Source organism: Cherax quadricarinatus, chromosome 65 (genome assembly GCF_038502225.1).
Source record: "Cherax quadricarinatus isolate ZL_2023a chromosome 65, ASM3850222v1, whole genome shotgun sequence".
In the NCBI taxonomy this organism is placed as follows: Eukaryota; Metazoa; Arthropoda; class Malacostraca; order Decapoda; family Parastacidae; genus Cherax; species Cherax quadricarinatus.
Window position 1 is genome coordinate 1245970 of NC_091356.1, and position 19337 is coordinate 1265306.

Genomic DNA, 19337 nt, shown 5'->3' on the forward strand with positions numbered 1-19337 from the left:
TGCATAATATTTACACCACAAGTTGCCCTTAAACAGGACATCTCCACTGCCTCCAACTGCCTCCTCACTGTTGCATTCACAACCCAAGCTTCACACCCATATAAGAGTGTTGGTACTACTATACTTTCATACATTCCCTTCTTTGCCTCCATAGATAATGTTTCTTGTCTCCACATATACCTCAATGCACCACTCACCTTTTTTCCCTCATCAATTCTATGATTAACTTCATCCTTCATAAATCCATCCGCCGACACATCAACTCACAAGTATCTGAAAACATTCACTTCTTCCATACTCCTCCTCCCCAATTTGATATCCAATTTTTCTTTATCTAAATCATGTGATACCCTCATCACCTTACTCTTTTCTATGTTCACTTTCAACTTTCTACCTTTACATACACTCCCAAACTCGTCCACTAACCTTTGCAATTTTTCTTTAGAATCATATATGTGGAATATAAAAGAATGGTTATTTACTGCATTATGCCTGTGTGTTTTATCACAGCTCTCCAATAAGAGCTTTAGGTCTGTCTTACTATGTTATCAGTGTCCAATAGATGTAGAATGCACAGTAATACAGTAAATATGAATTGTTTGGTATATGAATGGTTTGTATGGTTAATGGATTTAATTACATGATTACCGGAAGTGTGTCGTATGGATCTTTAGTGTGAGCTGATTTTTATGGTTATGTTATGATTGGTTTGTAGATCCTCAGGCACATACACCATGGTTTATGAGCAGATCAACTTACAGAAAAATGTGAATCATTTGAGAAGGGGAACACACACTGGTGGACTTCAACGATGTTAACCACAAGAATTTTCAAAAAAATGCCAACTCAACATAAGGATGGGTTTATGTACAAAGCTTATATTTTACTGAAAATATTGTATACCACTTAATTTATGACCAAGAATATAAATTGAATTAATGAAATTTTATGGACGTATCTAAATAAAAGGGAGCAAGGGGCTAGTAACCCTTTCTCCTGTATACATTATCAAAGTCAAAAAGAGAAACTTTTGTTTTTCTTTTTGGGCTGCCTTGCTTCGGTGGGAAACGGCCAGTTTGTTGAAAGAAGAAGGTCTATATAAAACAATGAGACTATTACTCTTTTATATTAACCCATAAATGGGTTAATATAAAAGAGTAATAGTCTCGTTCACATCTACGTTCCCATGTGCAGTGCTCCAAAAGTAGATCTACGTTTTTTTTTACATATTTTCAAACAAAAAAAAAATACATGTGCATCAAAGTTTTTTTTACACATTTTCAAATATAAAAAAAACAAAGATCTACTTTTTTTTACACACTTTCAAATGTTGAAAAAACGTATATATATGTTTGGACCATTTGCGGGTTAAAGACATGGTAATAAAATTAAAATGAAAGTATGTAATATATTCTGGTAGCATTGGTTTTTTTTTTTTTCAACGAACTTGCCGTATCCCAGCAAGGCAGGGTGGCCTAAAAAGAAAAACAAAAGTTTCTCTTTAAATTTAGTACAGTGGAACCCTGGTTTTTGTCCTTAATCCGTTCCAGAAGGTTGATCAAAATCCAAAATGGACGAAAACAGAAGTATTATTCCCCGTAAGAAATAATATAAATCCAATTAATCCGTTGCAGACACCCAAAAACATTAACAAAAAATACATTTTATAGAGAATAACTATAGTTTTACATACAGAAAACAATGAGAAATAAATATAGAGCACTAATTTTAATGGATAAATGAACATTTAAATCACTTTTACCTTTATTGAAGACTCTTGTTGGCATATTCTTTATCAGATCTGCATGCAACTGACTTGTCTTCTCGCAGATTATCGCCTCCACAACACTATCTCTCCCACTAACTGTTTTTCGTTTATCCACACCAACAACAACATCTCAACATCTTCAATTGTTTGCCATCACTACCACCCTCTACCACCAATGTTTTGGATGAACGCGAACAGTATTGCTCACTGAACAAGTGACAGAGTCACATACATGTGAGCGGCCGCATCCCAGGCAGGTGGATGTGTTTGATACGGACAATTTTCAAGCGGAGGTGCGAAACCTGGGGTAAAATTTCGCCCCAAAAAGTGGTCAAAATCCAAATTGTACGATATCCGCACCGGACGAAATCCGAGGTTCCACTGTAATATATACAGGAAAAGGGGTTACTATCCCCTTGCTCCTGGCATTTTAGTCACCTCTTATGACATGCATGGCTTACAGAAGAGGAATTCTGTTCCACTTCCCCATGGAACTAGTAGTACATGTATTAATAAAACTAAAAGAAATTTTTAATTTTATTTGTACCTTTTCTTTAAAGATTCCTGGGAGTTTAGCAGAGTAGTTGTTTCTTGGGAGGTCAGGCAAAGAAAGTTTGGGAATATCCATGTTGGTGACAGCATCCCAAGTACCATTAGATGACAATAATTCCACTTTTACCAATAAGTATGGATCAGAAGATCTGTTGAAATAAAATATAGAAATATATTTTCAGTTAAACACTAAGTATTTTAATCTAAATTTGTCATACAAAACATTTCTCTGCAGTCATGTTTAACAAGAACAAAGTCTCAGCATAAAAGACAATTACTGTTTTTTGTTATATAAAAATCAATGAAGGGATACAGGGAAACCGGTTAGCTAGACTTGAGGTCTGAAGGTGGGAAGTACAGTGCCTGCACTCTGAAGGAGCGATGGGAATATTTGCAGTTTTGAACTCCAGTATCAGCACGCCTTTGACAAGACAGTCATGGAGTGAGTGACTATGAAAGCGTTAAAGTGTTTCTTCTTTTTCAGGTCACCCTACCTCACTGGGAGACAGCCGGCATGTTAAAAAAAAAAAAAACTTTAATGTACATCATCATACATGGTCCACGAAACTGAACCCATACCTGCTAAACATGCCTTATCAGCCAAGGTATAATATCTATGTAAGCCTGCAGATAACCAGAAGCAATAGCCTGGTTGATCAGACAGTCAAGAAAGTCTGGTAGCCTCAGGCCAGGCTGTGAGGGGTAAATACCAGTCATTGGTATTTACTCTTTATAAATTCACATTTATTATAAAGTAGCAGGCAACACTTCCAGCTAGTCGGCCCACTGCCGCCCGCCCTCACTACCCACCCGCAAGCACATGCAAGCCTGTAGGCATATGGGTGATGTTCAAAAGTGGGCCATTGCTAAATGGGAGGTGGACACTAAAAGAAAGTTAGCATCAGGTAGGGTAGGCTCCAAAACCTGGTGGTCCCTGGTCAAGGACAGACAAGGTTATCTGCCTGATGAACTTATTCCACCTCTAAATCGACAGGATGGGACCACCTCTACTAGTAGTCAAGAGAAGGTGGACCTCTTTGCTGAACACTTTGCTACCAAAATGCAAGTTCCTGATCCAGCAAGGGACCCTCCTTGGCTAGCTGCAAGAACTGTGTCAAAACTGTCAGTGGTGACAATAAGGCAGGAGGAGGTGCATTTCCTACTTAAATCGCTTGACCAAGAAAAGGCTGTGGGCCCAGACAAGTTGAGCCCAAGATTGTTGAGAAGATGTGCAGACCAGCTAGCAGCACCTCTAACTCGCATCTTTCAGCAATGCCTAGTACAGTGTAAATGGCCCTCTCTATAGAAAGAGGCAAATGTAGTCCCTGTTCACAAAAAGAAGAGCAGAGCAGAAATCAGCAACTACAGACCAGTGTCACTCCTGTCAATCACTGGTAAGATCCTTGAGACAATAATCTCAAGACAAATGACAGAGTTTTTTGACTACCACTCACTACTTTGTGATCGTCAATATGGCTTCAGGAAAGGTTACTCTGCTGCTGATCTGTTGTTAAACCTCTCCACTAAGTGGCACCAGTCACTGGATGAATCCAAAGTCAGCTGTGTGGTAGCACTGGACATTGCTGGCACTTTCGACCGGGTGTGGCACCAGGGCCTCTTAGCAAAACTTCAAGCACTGGGAATTGCAGGCTCTACGCTATGTCTCCTCAGTGACTACCTTCATGGTAGATCTCTAAGTGTAGTTCTCAATGGAACGGAATCAGCAAGACATCCTATTGGGGCAAGTGTTCCACAAGGAAGCGTGCTGGGTCCATTGTTATGGAATGTCTACTTCAACGACCTTCTTCACCTCATCCCAGAATCACATGCATATGCAGACGACTGTACACTGACATTCACTTATCCAAGAGAAGAAATGCCAGCTGCGCTAAGCTACATCAATCACCAGCTGAGAGCTATATCAGCTTGGGGAAATAGATGGCAAGTAACATTTGCACCTGAGAAAACGCAAATGATGATCGTCTCTAGGCACCATGATGGTAATGCTGGTGCAGTAGTAAGGATGAATGGGAGGATGTTGGCACCTGGAGAAGAAGTTGATATCCTTGGGGTGAAATTTGACTCCAAACTAACCATGAAGAACCATGTTGTAAATCTTGCAAACAAGGCAGCCAGGAAGCTTACAGCACTTCGCCGTATCTCCCATCTGCTTGACAGTAGGGGTTGCAAGATCCTGTACGAGGCACAAGTACGCTCGCACCTTGAGTATGCTCCACTTTCTTGGTTTGCCTGCCCCCCCCCCTCATCTGCGACTGCTTGACAGAGTAGAGAACAGAGCAAGACGTCTCATCTCTCGCCTGGACCCATCCTGGATAGATCTGTCATTTCAGCAGAGCCTTCAACATAGGAGGGATGTGGGTGGCCTTACTGTTATGTACAAGGCCAATATTGTCAAAATACCACACTTGGATCCACTTCGAGGACAGCGTGAAACAAGCTTTTATGCCACAAGACGGGCAGAAAGCAGCAACTTCACTCTGGCTGTACCCTTCTCCAGAACATCACTCCATCTGAGATCATACATACCCAGGATGACTCGAGTATGGAACACATTCGTACAGGATAATGATGTCAACGAGATAAAGTCAGTTGATCAAATGAAAATGCTGGCCCACAGATGGCTCCAACTTCATCCTGTTTCCTACTTGTATGTCTCATAACAATAAAAATGCTTTCAAATGAGCTGATGTAGGTAACAGCTCTTAGTTTGCCAATAAAGTTAGGAATCCTTAACCTGTAAATAGCTGTCAATAAAGCTAGGGATCCTTAACCTTGTCAAACCCTGTGTAAAAAAAAAAAAAAAAAAAAAAAAAAAAAAAGTAAGAAACATTGAATCTGAGATTATTCATAGGTCAGTAATACTGTAGTAGTAGTGCAATCTGCTCACAGCTGAAGGACCCGAGTTTAATACTGGAGAGGTGATACAAAAACTACTCTCTCGCTACATCTCATGCCCCTGATGACATAGCAGTAAAGAGGTGCTCGAGTGTTAGACAAAAGCTGTAGGTTGTATCCTAAGGAAGAGGACCAAAGGACCCCAGTGAAATAAGCTACACAGTCTGGCTTTTCTTGGGTTATCCCGAGATTCTAATTTTCTGTGGTTAATAACTAATGAAATATCTGTACATTGCTTGTAGGAAAAAAAAAAAAGGTTGCATAAAGGTAAGATACGTATAACATACTTGGCATATAGAGTAACAAGTGAATACTAAACGAGAAGTCCTTCAATTGTCGTGATCAAAAAAAAAAAGGTATACTCCATAACCCCATACTGTTATGTACCTCAATGTACACAAGAGGATTATGTACTAGTTGTACCTTAAAACTCCCAAGAAACTACAGCAACTCACTCAACAGACAAGGTCCAAGAGGTCGAGGAATTGGAGTTCAACTCCTTCAAGAGGCCCAAGAGATGGAAATTTAACCTCTTCAAGAGGCCCAGAACCTTTAGCACTCAAGAAGCTTATTTCAATAAATTTGCCAAACTTCAATATCCCAATGCACAAATATGTTAGGCGAGATAAGGATAGATTAGAACAAAGGTAGGCAACTTATTTCAAAATGTAGCCACAGATGCGGTGAACGAGAAGTGAAATTTGCCACACCATGCAAAAACTGAGAAGTTGGGTAGCTCAACTGAAAATTAAAAAAAATATTTTAAACCTTTTGAACAAGTTTACTCATAATATGCAAATTTTGACTAGTATTCAGTTAAAACTGCCTTAGATGCAGCAAATGAAAAAGTGAGAAAATTTAATATGAAATCTGACAATTCTTTTGTCTTACAAGTTGTAAAAATACTGGATGAATATCTGAAGTCAACTCTGCCTCTCAAGTAACATCAACAATTCAAGATCTGTATTTTCACCCTATGAATCCCATCATTGATTATGTTGATTCACACACCCACAGACAATAATTCTGAAATGCATGATTTCAAAGTGTGTGATCTTTGTCAGTCATAATATATTCTCTCACATCTGTGACTGAAGAATTCTGACAAACTTTCGAAAAATATGCAGAGAGAGTAGGGCCCCGCTTTACAGCATTTCGCCTCACAGCGTTCCACTAATATGGCGATTTCAAATTATGACCAAAACTTGCTATACGGCAAGCGAACTTTCAAATACAGCATGCCCCACCCGGTTTGTTTACATTCTCTGTAAGCACATCTCTTATGTCCGGAAACTTTCCAAAATTTCAAGTGTTTTAAAGTTATTGTATATTTTATATGTACTCTGATATAATTATGTGTACTTGTACCTAAATATACGTACATGTACTTACACATTGTGCTGGCGCGCAGGTATACATTAAAATCACTAAGAGTCTTTCTACACTTGACGTAATATGCAATCTCTTGGGCTCATTGAATGTCATATACAGTGGACCCCCGGTTTATGATCAGCTCCCAATGCGACCAATTATGTAAGTGTATTTATGTAAGTGCGTTTGTATGTGTATGTTTGGGGGTCTGAAATGGACTAATCTAATTCACAATATTCCTTATGGGAACAAATTCGGTCAGTACTGGCACCTGAACATACTTCTGGAATGAAATAATATCGTAAACCGGGGGTCCACTGTATTACGTTACTATAGACATTTTCATTAATCTGTGATATTTTTTTCAAAATTATGTAACAAACAAGCTATGTAACATATAAACATGATTAATACACCCCACAGTAGAATAAATTAACAAATATGAAATACAGTAGCCAGGCGACTTGTAGTCCAACATCAGAGAAAATGTGTCACTATAATATTACTGGGGGTAACTAGAAAATTATTCCTTTCATATACCTTCACTCAGAGCGTCATTTCTTCTAAAAATGGTGTTAGAGGAGAATGGGAGTGTTTCTCTCTATTTACTCTACTGTATCAATGTGGAGACAACTTGTACACAATGTAAAGTGATGAAAATCAGACATGTTCACCTGGTTTGTTTACATTACGTGTAGGTGGGGTGGGGCAGGGAGGGCTGCCCTGGCTGGCTACCAAACTTCCAAAACCTGACTTCCTACAAATAAAACTCACGTGACTTCCTACAAATAAAACTCACCTCTCATCCTACATCAAGACTACAAATATTTTAAGCTAAATAAGGAATGTACTGTATACGTATACGTATTTTATCGCTCTGGGGCGCTTTAATTGTCGTAGTATATTACATGTGGATGGGGTGGGATGACCTGCCTGGCTATCATACCTCCCAAATAAAACTCACCTCTCACCCTACATTAGGACTAAGTATTTTAAGGAGAGTAATGGGTGTACTGTGTGTGTGTATTTTACTTTTTATTGTTTTTTAATCCCTAGTTCTATTGCTAACTTAATATATGTTAGTGTAAACTTGTTATCTGGCATTTATATGCATTTTTAAGTGGAAAAAAATGGCGTTCTGCTTTCTGGCAATGTCTGCTTTCCGGCAGTAGCCTGGAGCCTAACCTGCCATATAAGTGGGGCCCCACTGTATGTATGCATGAACACGTACATGCATACAATACAGTACATACAGTAAATTAATATGAACAAAATGCTGTGCATGCGATGGACCTTTCATTAGTACTGGCCTCATGATATTGTAATGCTCTTCAAAACATCATACTCAAAATGTATCATTGTTTCTTTTAACACACTGGCTGTATCCCACCAAGGCAGGGTAGCTCAAAAAGAAAAACAAAAGTTTCTCTTTTCAACTTTAGTAATGTATACATGAGAAGGGGATACTAGTCCCTTCCAGTCGCCTCTTACGACATGCATGGCTTACGAAGGAAGAATTCTGTTCCACTTCCTCATGGAGATAAGAATTAAGAATTAAAAAAGAACTAGCAAGAAAATAGAAGAAAACCCAGAGGGGTGTGTGTGTATGTGTGTGTGTGTGTGCATAATATATATATATATGTGTGTGTGTGTGTGTGTGTGTGTGTGTGTGTGTGTGTGTGTGTGTGTGTGTGTGTGTGTGTGTGTGTGTGTGTGTGTGTGTGTGTGTGTGTGTGCATAATATATATATATGTGTGTGTGTGTGTGTGTGTGTGTGTGTGTGTGTGTGTGTGTGTGTGTGTGTGTGTGTATGTGTGTGAGTGTGTGTGTGTGTGTGTACTCACCTATTTGTACTCGCCTATTTGTGGTTGCAGGGGTCGAGTCCTAGCTCCTGGCCCCGCCTCTTCACCGGTTGCTACTAGGCCCTCTCTCTCCCCGCTCCATGAGCTTTATCAAACCTCGTCTTAAAACTGTGTATGGTTCCTGCCTCCACTACGTCATTTTCTAGGCTATTCCACTGCCTTACAACTCTATGACTGAAGAAATACTTCCTACTATCTCTCTGACTCATTTGTGTCTTCAACTTCCAATTGTGGCCTCTTGTTTCTGTGTCCCCTCCCTGGAACATCCTGTCTTTGTCCACCTTGTCTATTCCACGCAGTATTTTATATGTCGTTATCATGTCTCCCCTGACCCTCCTGTCCTCCAGTGTCGTCAGGCCGATTTCCCTTAATCTTTCTTCATAGGACATTCCCCTTAGCTCTGGAACTAACCTTGTCGCAAACCTTTGTACTTTCTCTAGTTTTTTGACGTGCTTTATCAAGTGCGGGTTCCAAAAAGGTGCTGCATACTCCAGTATGGGCCTGACATACACGGTGTACAGTGCCTTGAATGATTCCTTACTAAGGTATCGGAATGCTGTTCTCAGGTTTGCCAGGCGCCCATATGCTGCAGCAGTTATCTGATTGATGTGTGCTTCCGGAGACATGCTCGGTGTTATACTCACCCCAAGATCTTTCTCCTTGAGTGAGGTTTGCAGTCTTTGGCCACCTAGCCTATACTCTGTCTGTGGTCTTCTGTGCCCTTCCCCTATCTTCATGACTTTGCATTTGGCAGGATTAAATTCGAGAAGCCATTTGCTGGACCAGGTGTCCAGTCTGTCCAGGTCTCTTTGAAGTCCTGCCTGGTCCTCATCAGATTTAATTCTCCTCATTAACTTCACATCATCTGCAAACAGGGATACTTCTGAGTCTAACCCTTCCGTCATGTCGTTCACATATACCAAAAATAGCACTGGTCCTAGGACCGACCCCTGTGGGACCCCGCTCGTCACAGGTGCCCACTGTGATACATCATTACGCACCATGACTCGTTGTTGCCTCCCTGTCAGGTATTCTCTGATCCATTGCAGTGCCCTTCCTGTTATATGCGCCTGATGCTCTAGCTTCTGCACTAATCTCTTGTGAGGAACTGTGTCAAAGGCCTTCTTGCAGTCCAAGAAGATGCAATCAACCCACCCCTCTCTCTCTTGTCTTACTTCTGTTATTTTATCATAAAACTCCAGAAGGTTTGTGACACAGGATTTGCCTTCCATGAATCCGTGCTGGTTGGCATTTATACTCCTGTTCCGTTCCAGGTGCTCCACCACTCTCCTCCTGATAATCTTCTCCATAATTTTGCATACTATACACGTCAATGACACAGGTCTATAGTTTAGTGCCTCTTTTCTGTCTCCTTTTTTAAAAATGGGAACTACATTTGCCGTCTTCCATACCTCAGGTAGTTGCCCAGTTTCCAGGGATGTGTTGAAGATTGTGGTAAGTGGCACGCACAACATATCTGCTCCCTCTCTAAGGACCCATGGGGAGATGTTGTCCGGTCCCATTGCCTTTGAGGTATCGATGTCCCTTAGCAGTTTCTTCACCTCCTCCTCATCTGTATGTATGTCGTCCAACACTTGTTGGTGTATTCCTTGCTGGTGTCCCCATCTGGTCTGTCCCCCCAGAGTCCTTCCTGTCTCTACTGTAAATACTTCCTTAAATCTCGTGTTGAGCTCCTCACATACCTCTTGATCGTTTCTTGTGAGTTCTCCACCTTCTTTTCTCAGCCTTATCACCTGGTCCTTGACTGTTGACTTCCTCCTAATGTGGCTATACAGCAGTTTCGGGTCAGATTTGACTTTCGATGCTATGTCGTTTTCATACTGTCGCTGGGCCTCCCTCCTTATCTGTGCATACTCGTTTCTGGCTCTTCTACTAATCTCCTTGTTTTCCTGGGTCCTATGCCTCCTGTACCTTTTCCATTCTCTGTTGCACTTAGTTTTTGCCTCCCTACACCTTCGGGTAAACCAAGGACTCGTTTTGGTCTTCCTATTATTTCTGTTTCCCTTGGGAACAAAACTTTCCTCTGCCTCCTTGCACTTTGTTGTCACATATTCCATCATCTCGTTTACTGATTTTCCTACCATTTCTCTGTCCCACTGAACCTCCTGCAGGAAGTTTCTCATACCTGTGTAGTCCCCCCTTTTATAGTTTGGCCTGTCCCCTTCAGCTCCTGTTACCTTCTCCACTTGTAACTCTACTATATAGTCAAAACTCAGAACCACATGATCGCTAGCTCCAAGGGGCCTCTCGTAAGTGATATCCTCAATGTCTGAACTGCTCAGGGTGAACACAAGATCCAGTCTTGCTGGCTCATCCTCCCCTCTCTCTCTGGTTGTGTCCCTGACATGTTGATGCATGAGGTTTTCAAGTACCACATCCATCATCTTGGCTCTCCATGTTTCGGGACCCCCATGTGGCTCCTGGTTTTCCCAGTCCATCTCCCTGTGGTTGAAATCGCCCATTACCAGTAACTTTGCTCTGCTCGAGTGAGCTCTTCTTGCCACCTCAGCCAGTGTGTCCACCATCACCCTGTTGTTTTCTTCGTACTCCTCTCTTGGCCTCCTGCAGTTCTGTGGTGGGTTATACATCACTCCAATGACTACTTTATGTTCTCCGGACTGAATTGTACCTACAATGTAGTCTCTTTCTCCAATCATGTCCATGCCTTCCATTTCCTCAAATCCCCATCGGTGTTTTATGAGCAGTGCAACCCCTCCTCCCCCTCTACTCCTTCTATCTTTCCTCAGGATCTGGTATCCTGTTGGGAAGATTGTGTCTGTTATTGTCTCAGCGAGTTTTGTTTCTGTGACTGCTATGATGTCTGGGGATTTTTCACTGATTCTTTCATTCCACTCCTCATGTTTATTCATTATTCCATCCGCGTTTGTGTACCAAACCTTTAGTTTCTTTTCTATCATTGTGGTCATGCAAGAATATTGGGGTTGGGGGAGCGAGAGCCTTGGTGGGGGCCTATATGGGGCTGTGGTGTAGGTGGGGTTTGTGTTGATGGGGGTGGGGTCAGAATGCCCATAAGGGACAGCTGTTGGGGTGAGGTTTGTGATATGGGGGTTGGTGGCAGAGGGAACAGTGAGTGGGTTGTAGTATAGGTTGCTCAGTTGCGTTGGGAATGTATGTATGTATGTATGTGTGTGTGTGTGTGTGTGTGTGTGTGTGTGTGTGTGTGTGTGTGTGTGTGTGTGTGTGTGTGTGTGTGTGTGTGTGTGCGTGCTTGCTTGCTTGTACATGCATGTGTAGTGTGACCTAAGTGTAAGTAGAAGTAGCAAGATGTACCCGAGATCTTGCATGTTTATGAGACAGAAAAAAAAGACACCAGCAAGCCTACCATCACTTAAAACAATTACAGGCTTCCGTTTTACACTCACTTGGCAGGACGGTAGTACCTCCCTGGGCAGTTGCTGTCTACTAACCTACTACTATAGTGCAAATAAAATGTTTGCACATACAGTACATGTTTCAGTAATTATGAGTGAGTGTAGGTAATTAGTACTCATACATAAAGAACAAAAAAGATACAATACCATGACTGGAATAATACACAAATAATCTGCAGTGTGTGACTTTGTAAATAGTTGAAGTCAGACCAAAATGTCCTTGTAAGCTTCTCTCTCCCATGTGTGGGATATCTGTGTATAGTACTCATACACACTTTCCATCACAGGGAGACTCTTACAAACAAGGTACACTCTATAATGTAAAAGAGACTTATATGCAATGTTAGGTAACTTCATCAAAAAATATTGTCAATAACGGGCTTATCAGTCCCTGGTGGGTAAAAACATTTCAAATAATAAAGTTACCTAGCTTTACAAACATGTCTCTTTTATACACAAGGAGACTGCTTGAAGAAACAGGCATACAAAATTTAATTAAATAACCAGCAGTGTTATTAATAATGCCAAGGTTATTGAACTGGAAGTTGGTTGCCCAAATATAGACAACTGTAGAACAGAGTTGTTGGCAAGTTTGATAAACCTAAAGTGCATATGCTTGTGGTATAAAATAAGGGGATACAAAGCAGCAATACTCACTTAATAAATGCCATCTCTAGATCAAAATCAGATAGCATTGGGAGCCAACATGCTTCAGGGAACCGATCATCACGTGCTAGGTAACAAGTTTGGAACTCTCTGTGGAAAAAAAAATAATTTGTGGATCATTCTCGACTAATACACAGTAATCCCTCATTTTATGCTGGTTTGCTATATGCGAATTTGCTTCTATATGATACCAATTTCTATCAGAAATTACCTATGTATGATATAAATTCTTCCTATGTAATCAGTGCAGTTCTGAAAATGTAATGAAATTCCTAAAATGAAAACTTAAGTGTTCATGACCTGAGATTACTAGTTACCATAGATCTGGAATGCATACAAAACAAAGCAAGGAACACCTGTTTAGTGAAATAGTAAACAATGCATTATGTCTCTATTCTGTTTTCTGTTCTAAGAATCATTTGCCTATACACTGCATTCTCAGAGCAGGATTCCTAAATTGTAAAGGAAGCATTAAAAGATTAAAAACTACTTTATTAAGAAACAGGAAAATACAGTTAAGTGCATACTGTATTCCAAATGTAAGTAGAAAATTGTACAAATTACCCATCATCTTATGATTTCATGAGAGAGAACAGACCAGCAATCCTGCCAGAGTAACAGTGGTTTCTCATATACAGTGGACCCCCGGTTCGCGGTACTAATCCGTTCCCGAGAGCTCATCGTAAACCAAAAGTATCGGAAAGCGAATCAATTTTCCCCACAAGAAATAATGGAAATCAAATTAATCCGTGCAAGACACCCAAAAGTATGAAAAAAAAAACTTTTACCACATGAAATATTAAGTTTAATGCAATAGAATAGTAATTACAATAACAACAATAACAATAAATAACAATAAATGACGAAAGAATAATTGACACTTACCTTTAATGAAGATCTGGTGATGATTGATGGGATGGGAGGAGGGGAGTGTGTGGATGGTGTTAGCATTTAGAAGGGGAATCCCCCTCCCTTAGGACTTGAGGTAGCAAGTCCTTTTCCGGGGTTACTTCCCTTCTTTTAATCCCACTAGGACCAGCTTGAGTCTCACTGGACTTCTGTCGCACAACATAACTGGCAGCCTCACCATGCCTAATCACACTATGTATGCCACTACGATTCTTAAATCTTTCAAACCAACCTTTGCTGGCCTTAAATTCACTCACATCACCACTAGTTTACCTGGAGTTTACCTGGAGAGAGTTCCGGGGGTCAACGCCCCCGCGGCCCGGTCTGTGACCAGGCCTCCTGGTGGATCAGAGCCTGATCAACCAGGCTGTTGCTGCTGGCTGCACGCAAACCAATGTACGAGCCACAGCCCGGCTGATCAGGAACTGACTTTAGGTGCTTGTCCAGTGCCAGCTTGAAGACTGCCAGGGGTCTGTTGGTAATCCCCCTTATGTGTGCTGGGAGGCAGTTGAACAGTCTCGGGCCCCTGACACTTATTGTATGGTCTCTTAACGTGCTAGTGACACCCCTGCTTTTCATTGGGGGGATGGTGCATCGTCTGCCAAGTCTTTGGCTTTCGTAGTGAGTGATTTTCGTGTGCAAGTTCGGTACTAGTCCCTCTAGGATTTTCCAGGTGTATATAATCATGTATCTCTCCCTCCTGCATTCCAGGGAATACAGGTTTAGGAACCTCAAGCGCTCCCAGTAATTAAAGTGTTTTATCTCCGTTATGCGCGCCGTGAAAGTTCTCTGTACATTTTCTAGGTCGGCAATTTCACCTGCCTTGAAAGGTGCTGTTAGTGTGCAGCAATATTCCAGCCTAGATAGAACAAGTGACCTGAAGAGTGTCATCATGGGCTTGGCCTCCCTAGTTTTGAAGGTCCTCATTATCCATCCTGTCATTTTTCTAGCAGATGCGATTGATACAATGTTATGGTCCTTGAAGGCGAGATCCTCCGACATGATCACTCCCAGGTCTTTGACGTTGGTGTTTCGCTCTATTTTGTGGCCAGAATTTGTTTTGTACTCTGATGAAGATTTAATTTCCTCATGTTTACCATATCTGAGTAATTGAAATTTCTCATCGTTGAACTTCATATTGTTTTCTGCAGCCCACTGAAAGATTTGGTTGATGTCCGCCTGGAGCCTTGCAGTGTCTGCAATGGAAGACACTGTCATGCAGATTCGGGTGTCATCTGCAAAGGAAGACACGGTGCTGTGGCTGACATCCTTGTCTATGTCGGATATGAGGATGAGGAACAAGATGGGAGCGAGTACTGTGCCTTGTGGAACAGAGCTTTTCACCGTAGCTGCCTCGGACTTTACTCTGTTGACGACTACTCTCTGTGTTCTGTTAGTGAGGAAATTATAGATCCATCGACCGACTTTTCCTGTTATTCCTTTAGCACCCATTTTGTGCGCTATTACGCCATGGTCACACTTGTCGAAGGCTTTTGCAAAGTCTGTATATATTACATCTGCATCCTTTTTGTCTTCTAGTGCATTTAGGACCTTGTCGTAGTGATCCAATAGTTGAGACAGACAGACAGGAGCGACCTGTTCTAAACCCATGTTGCCCTGGGTTGTGTAACTGATGGGTTTCTAGATGGGTGGTGATCTTGCTTCTTAGGACCCTTTCAAAGATTTTTATGATATGGGATGTTAGTGCTATTGGTCTGTAGTTCTTTGCTGTTGCTTTACTGCCCCCTTTGTGGAGTGGGGCTATGTCTGTTGTTTTTAGTAACTGTGGGACGACCCCCGTGTCCATGCTCCCTCTCCATAGGATGGAAAAGGCTCGTGATAGGGGCTTCTTGCAGTTCTTGATGAATACAGAGTTCCATGAGTCTGGCCCTGGGGCAGAGTGCATGGGCATGTCATTTATCGCCTGTTCGAAGTCATTTGGCGTCAGGATAACATCGGATAGGCAATTTTTTTACCAAATCGTCATGCAACTGCCTAGCCTTTTCATAAATGATTGCTTGAGAGATGCTATCTCCTGCTATCTGTTTTTCATTTATCCGCACCAATAACAGTCTCTCAACATTTTCTAACACTTGCGGTCGCTGTTTCGTAATCACAGTTGCACCTTTTGCAAGAACAGCTTCCTTGGTTGCCGTTTTCTTGCTCACTATAGCAGAGAAGGTCGACTGGGGTTTACTATACAACCTGACCAGCTCCGACACACACACTCCACTTTCGTACTTTGCAATTATCTCTTTCTTCATTTCAACAGTCATTAGCACCCTAGGTCTCGAAGGGTTGGCACTGGGAACTTCCTTGGGGCCCATGGTGACTTATTTAGCAAAAACAGGCACCAAAAACAGTGATAATATGGAATGTACCGAATGTATCCTTAGATGTGCGCACACTGGCTGGCTTGTAAACAATGGCACACACAGGGCAGTTCAGGCCACACATGGACACGTTTCGTACGAACCACATTGCATACCGGGTTTTGTATCGGGAAGCGAGGCAAATTTTCTGCAATATAATGCATCGGTTACCGGATTTATTGGATACCGATAGCATCGCGAACCGGGGGTCCACTGTACTATATTTGAAAAAATTGAGTTTGGGGTATTCTAAGTAAAGAAAGTTCTTTTATTCAGAAAATGCTTACAAATCAGAGAAACACATTTCAAAATTTTCTGTGCTGGTAATTAGGAAAGACTAGTGTATAAGCATGCATCACCCAGTTTGTCTTGAGGTAACTCAGGCCTCGAAATAATTACACTCTTAGAATATTTGTTACAACAGACAATGAATTATTCATCCTCCACACTACACTTACATTCATTATATCATTTTTTTTTTTTTCAACAAGTCGGCCGTCTCCCACCGAGGCAGGGTGACCCAAAAAAGAAAGAAAATCCCAAAAAAGAAAATACTTTCATCATCATTCAACACTTTCACCACACTCACAAATTATCACTGTTTTTGCAGAGGTGCTTAGAATACAACAGTTTAGAAGCATATACGTATAAAGATACACAACATATCCCTCCAAACTGCCAATATCCCAAACCCCTCCTTTAAAGTGCAGGCATTGTACTTCCCATTTCCAGGACTCAAGTCCGACTATGTGAAAATAACCAGTTTCACTGAATCCCTTCACTAAATATTACCCTGCTCACACTCCAACAGATCGTCAGGTCCCAAGTACCATTTGTCTCCATTCACTCCTATCTAACACGCTCACGCACACTTGCTGGAAGTCCAAGCCCCTCGCCCACAAAACCTCCTTTACCCCCTCTCCAACCCTTTCGAGGATGACCCCTACCCCTCCTTCCTTCCACTATAGATTTATATGCTTTCCATGTCATTCTACTTTGATCCATTCTCTCTAAATGACCAAACCACCTCAACAACCCCTCTTCTGCCCTCTGACCAATGCTTTTATTAACTCCACACCTTTTCCTAATTTCCACACTCCGAATTTTCTGCATAATATTTACACCACACATTGCCCTTAGACAGGACATCTCCACTGCCTCCAACCGTCTCCTTGCTGTTGCATTTACCACCCAAGCTTCACATCCATATAAGAGTGTTGGTACTACAGTGGACCCCCGCATAACGATTACCTCCAAATGTGACCAATTATGTAAGTGTATTTATGTAAGTGCGTTTGTACGTGTATGTTTGGGGGTCTGAAATGGACTAATCTACTTCACAATATTTCTTATGGGAACAAATTCGGTCAGTACTGGCACCTGAACATACTTCTGGAGTGAAAAAATATCGTTAACCGGGGGTCCACTGTACTATACTTTCATACATTCCCTTCTTTGCCTCCATAGATAACGTTTTTTGACTCCACATATACCTCAACGCACCACTCACCTTTTTTCCCTCATCAATTCTATGATTAACCTCATCCTTCATAAATCCATCCGCCGACACGTCAACTCCCAAGTATCTGAAAACATTTACTTCTTCCATATTCCTCCTCCCCAATTTGATATCCAATTTTTCTTTATCTAAATCATTTGATACCCTCATCACCTTACTCTTTTCTATGTTCACTTTCAACTTTCTACCTTTACACACATTCCCAAACTCATCCACTAACCTTTGCAATTTTTCTTTAGAATCTCCCATAAGCACAGTATCATCAGCAAAAAGTAACTGTGTCAATTCCCATTTTGAATTTGATTCCCCATAATTTAATCCCACCCCTCTCCCGAACACCCTAGCATTTACTTCTTTTACAACCCCATCTATAAATATATTAAACAACCATGGTGACATTACACATCCCTGTCTAAGACCTACTTTTACCGGGAAGTATTCTCCCTCTCTTCTACACACCCTAACCTGAGCCTCACTATCCTCATAAAAACTCTTTACAGCATTTAGTAACTTACCACCTATTCCATATACTTGCAACATCTGCCACATTGCTCCTCTATCCACTCTATCATATGCCTTTTCTAAATCCATAAATGCAATAAAAACTTCCCTACCTTTATCTAAATACTGTTCACATATATGCTTCAATGTAAACACTTGATCTACACATCCCCTACCCACTCTGAAACCTCCTTGCTCATCCGCAATCCTACATTCTGTCTTACCTGTAATTCTTTCAATTATAACCCTACCGTATACTTTTCCTGGTATACTCAGTAAACTTATTCCTCTATAATTTTTACAATCTCTTTTGTCCCCTTTCCCTTTATATAAAGGGACTATACATGCTCTCCGCCAATCCCTAGGTACCTTCCCCTCTTTCATACATTTATTAAACAAAAGTACCAACCACTCCAACACTATATCCCCCCCTGCTTTTAACATTTCTGTCATGATCCCATCAGTTCCAGCTGCTTTACCCCCTTTCATTCTACGTAATGCCTCACATACCTCCCCACACTTACATTCTGCTCTTCTTCACTCCTAAAAGATGGTATGCCTCCCTGGCCAGTGCATGAAATTACCACCTCCCTTTCTTCCTCAACATTTGAAAGTTCCTCAAAATATTCTCGCTTAACGTTGACAAAACCTACTACATTATGTTTGGTAGCAGAGCAGGAGATGCACAAATTAACATTAAGATCGACAACACTCTAATTGCCAGGCATAATGAGGGCAAATTCCTAGGCCTATACCTCGACAACAACCTGAACTTTAGCACCCATATCCAACACATAACCAAAAAAGTATCCAAAACGGTTGGGATCCTCTCCAAGATACGATACAGTGGACCCCCGCATAGCGAACGCCTTGCATAGCGAACATTCCGCATAGCGAACGCTTTGATCGCTAAAATTTTGCCCCGCATAGTAGACAAAAACCCGCTCAGCGAACTTCGTCCGAGACGCGTCCAATGTGGGCCCTCAGCCAGCCTCACATGTGCCGCCCGTCCCATTGTTTACCAGCTAGCCTCCGCGGTAACATTCAAGCATACACTCGGAATATTTCGTATTATTACAGTGTTTTCGGTTCTGTTTGTTGAAAATAAGTGACCATGGGCCCCAAGAAAGCTTCTAGTGCCAACCCTGTGGTAAAAAGGGTGAGAATTAGTATGGAAATTAAGAAAGATTTTGAAGGGTTTGGGGCTAACCCTGAGAAGCCTATGCCAGTTGTGGAATCCATTGTGCCTACTTCAAAAATTAAGGAAATGTGTGCACAGTGGGTTGAACTGCAAACCTTTATGGATGAAAATCACCCTGACACAGCTGTTGCAAGGCGTGCTGGTGACTATTTCAATGACAATGTTATGGCCCATTTTAGACAAATCGTAAAGGAACGGGAGGTACAGAGCTCTATGGACAGAAAGAAGTCCAGTGACTCTGAAGCTGGTCCTAGTGGCATTAAAAGAAGAAGGGAAGTAACCCCGGA

The 19337-nt window shown here is 41.5% G+C and overlaps 1 protein-coding gene across 2 annotated transcripts in view; it reads right to left on the minus strand.

Annotated features, from left to right (window-relative positions):
• Positions 1-19337, minus strand: part of LOC128700603 (TBC1 domain family member 25) — a 60300-nt gene that overhangs the window by 26744 nt on the left and 14219 nt on the right. For both annotated transcript variants that reach the window (XM_070098853.1, XM_070098851.1), the window contains exons 3-4: positions 12540-12638; positions 2316-2469 (exon numbers count right to left, since the gene is read on the minus strand). In XM_070098853.1, coding sequence (XP_069954954.1) covers positions 2316-2469; positions 12540-12638 — 253 coding nt within the window. The remainder of the gene's footprint in view (positions 1-2315; positions 2470-12539; positions 12639-19337) is intronic.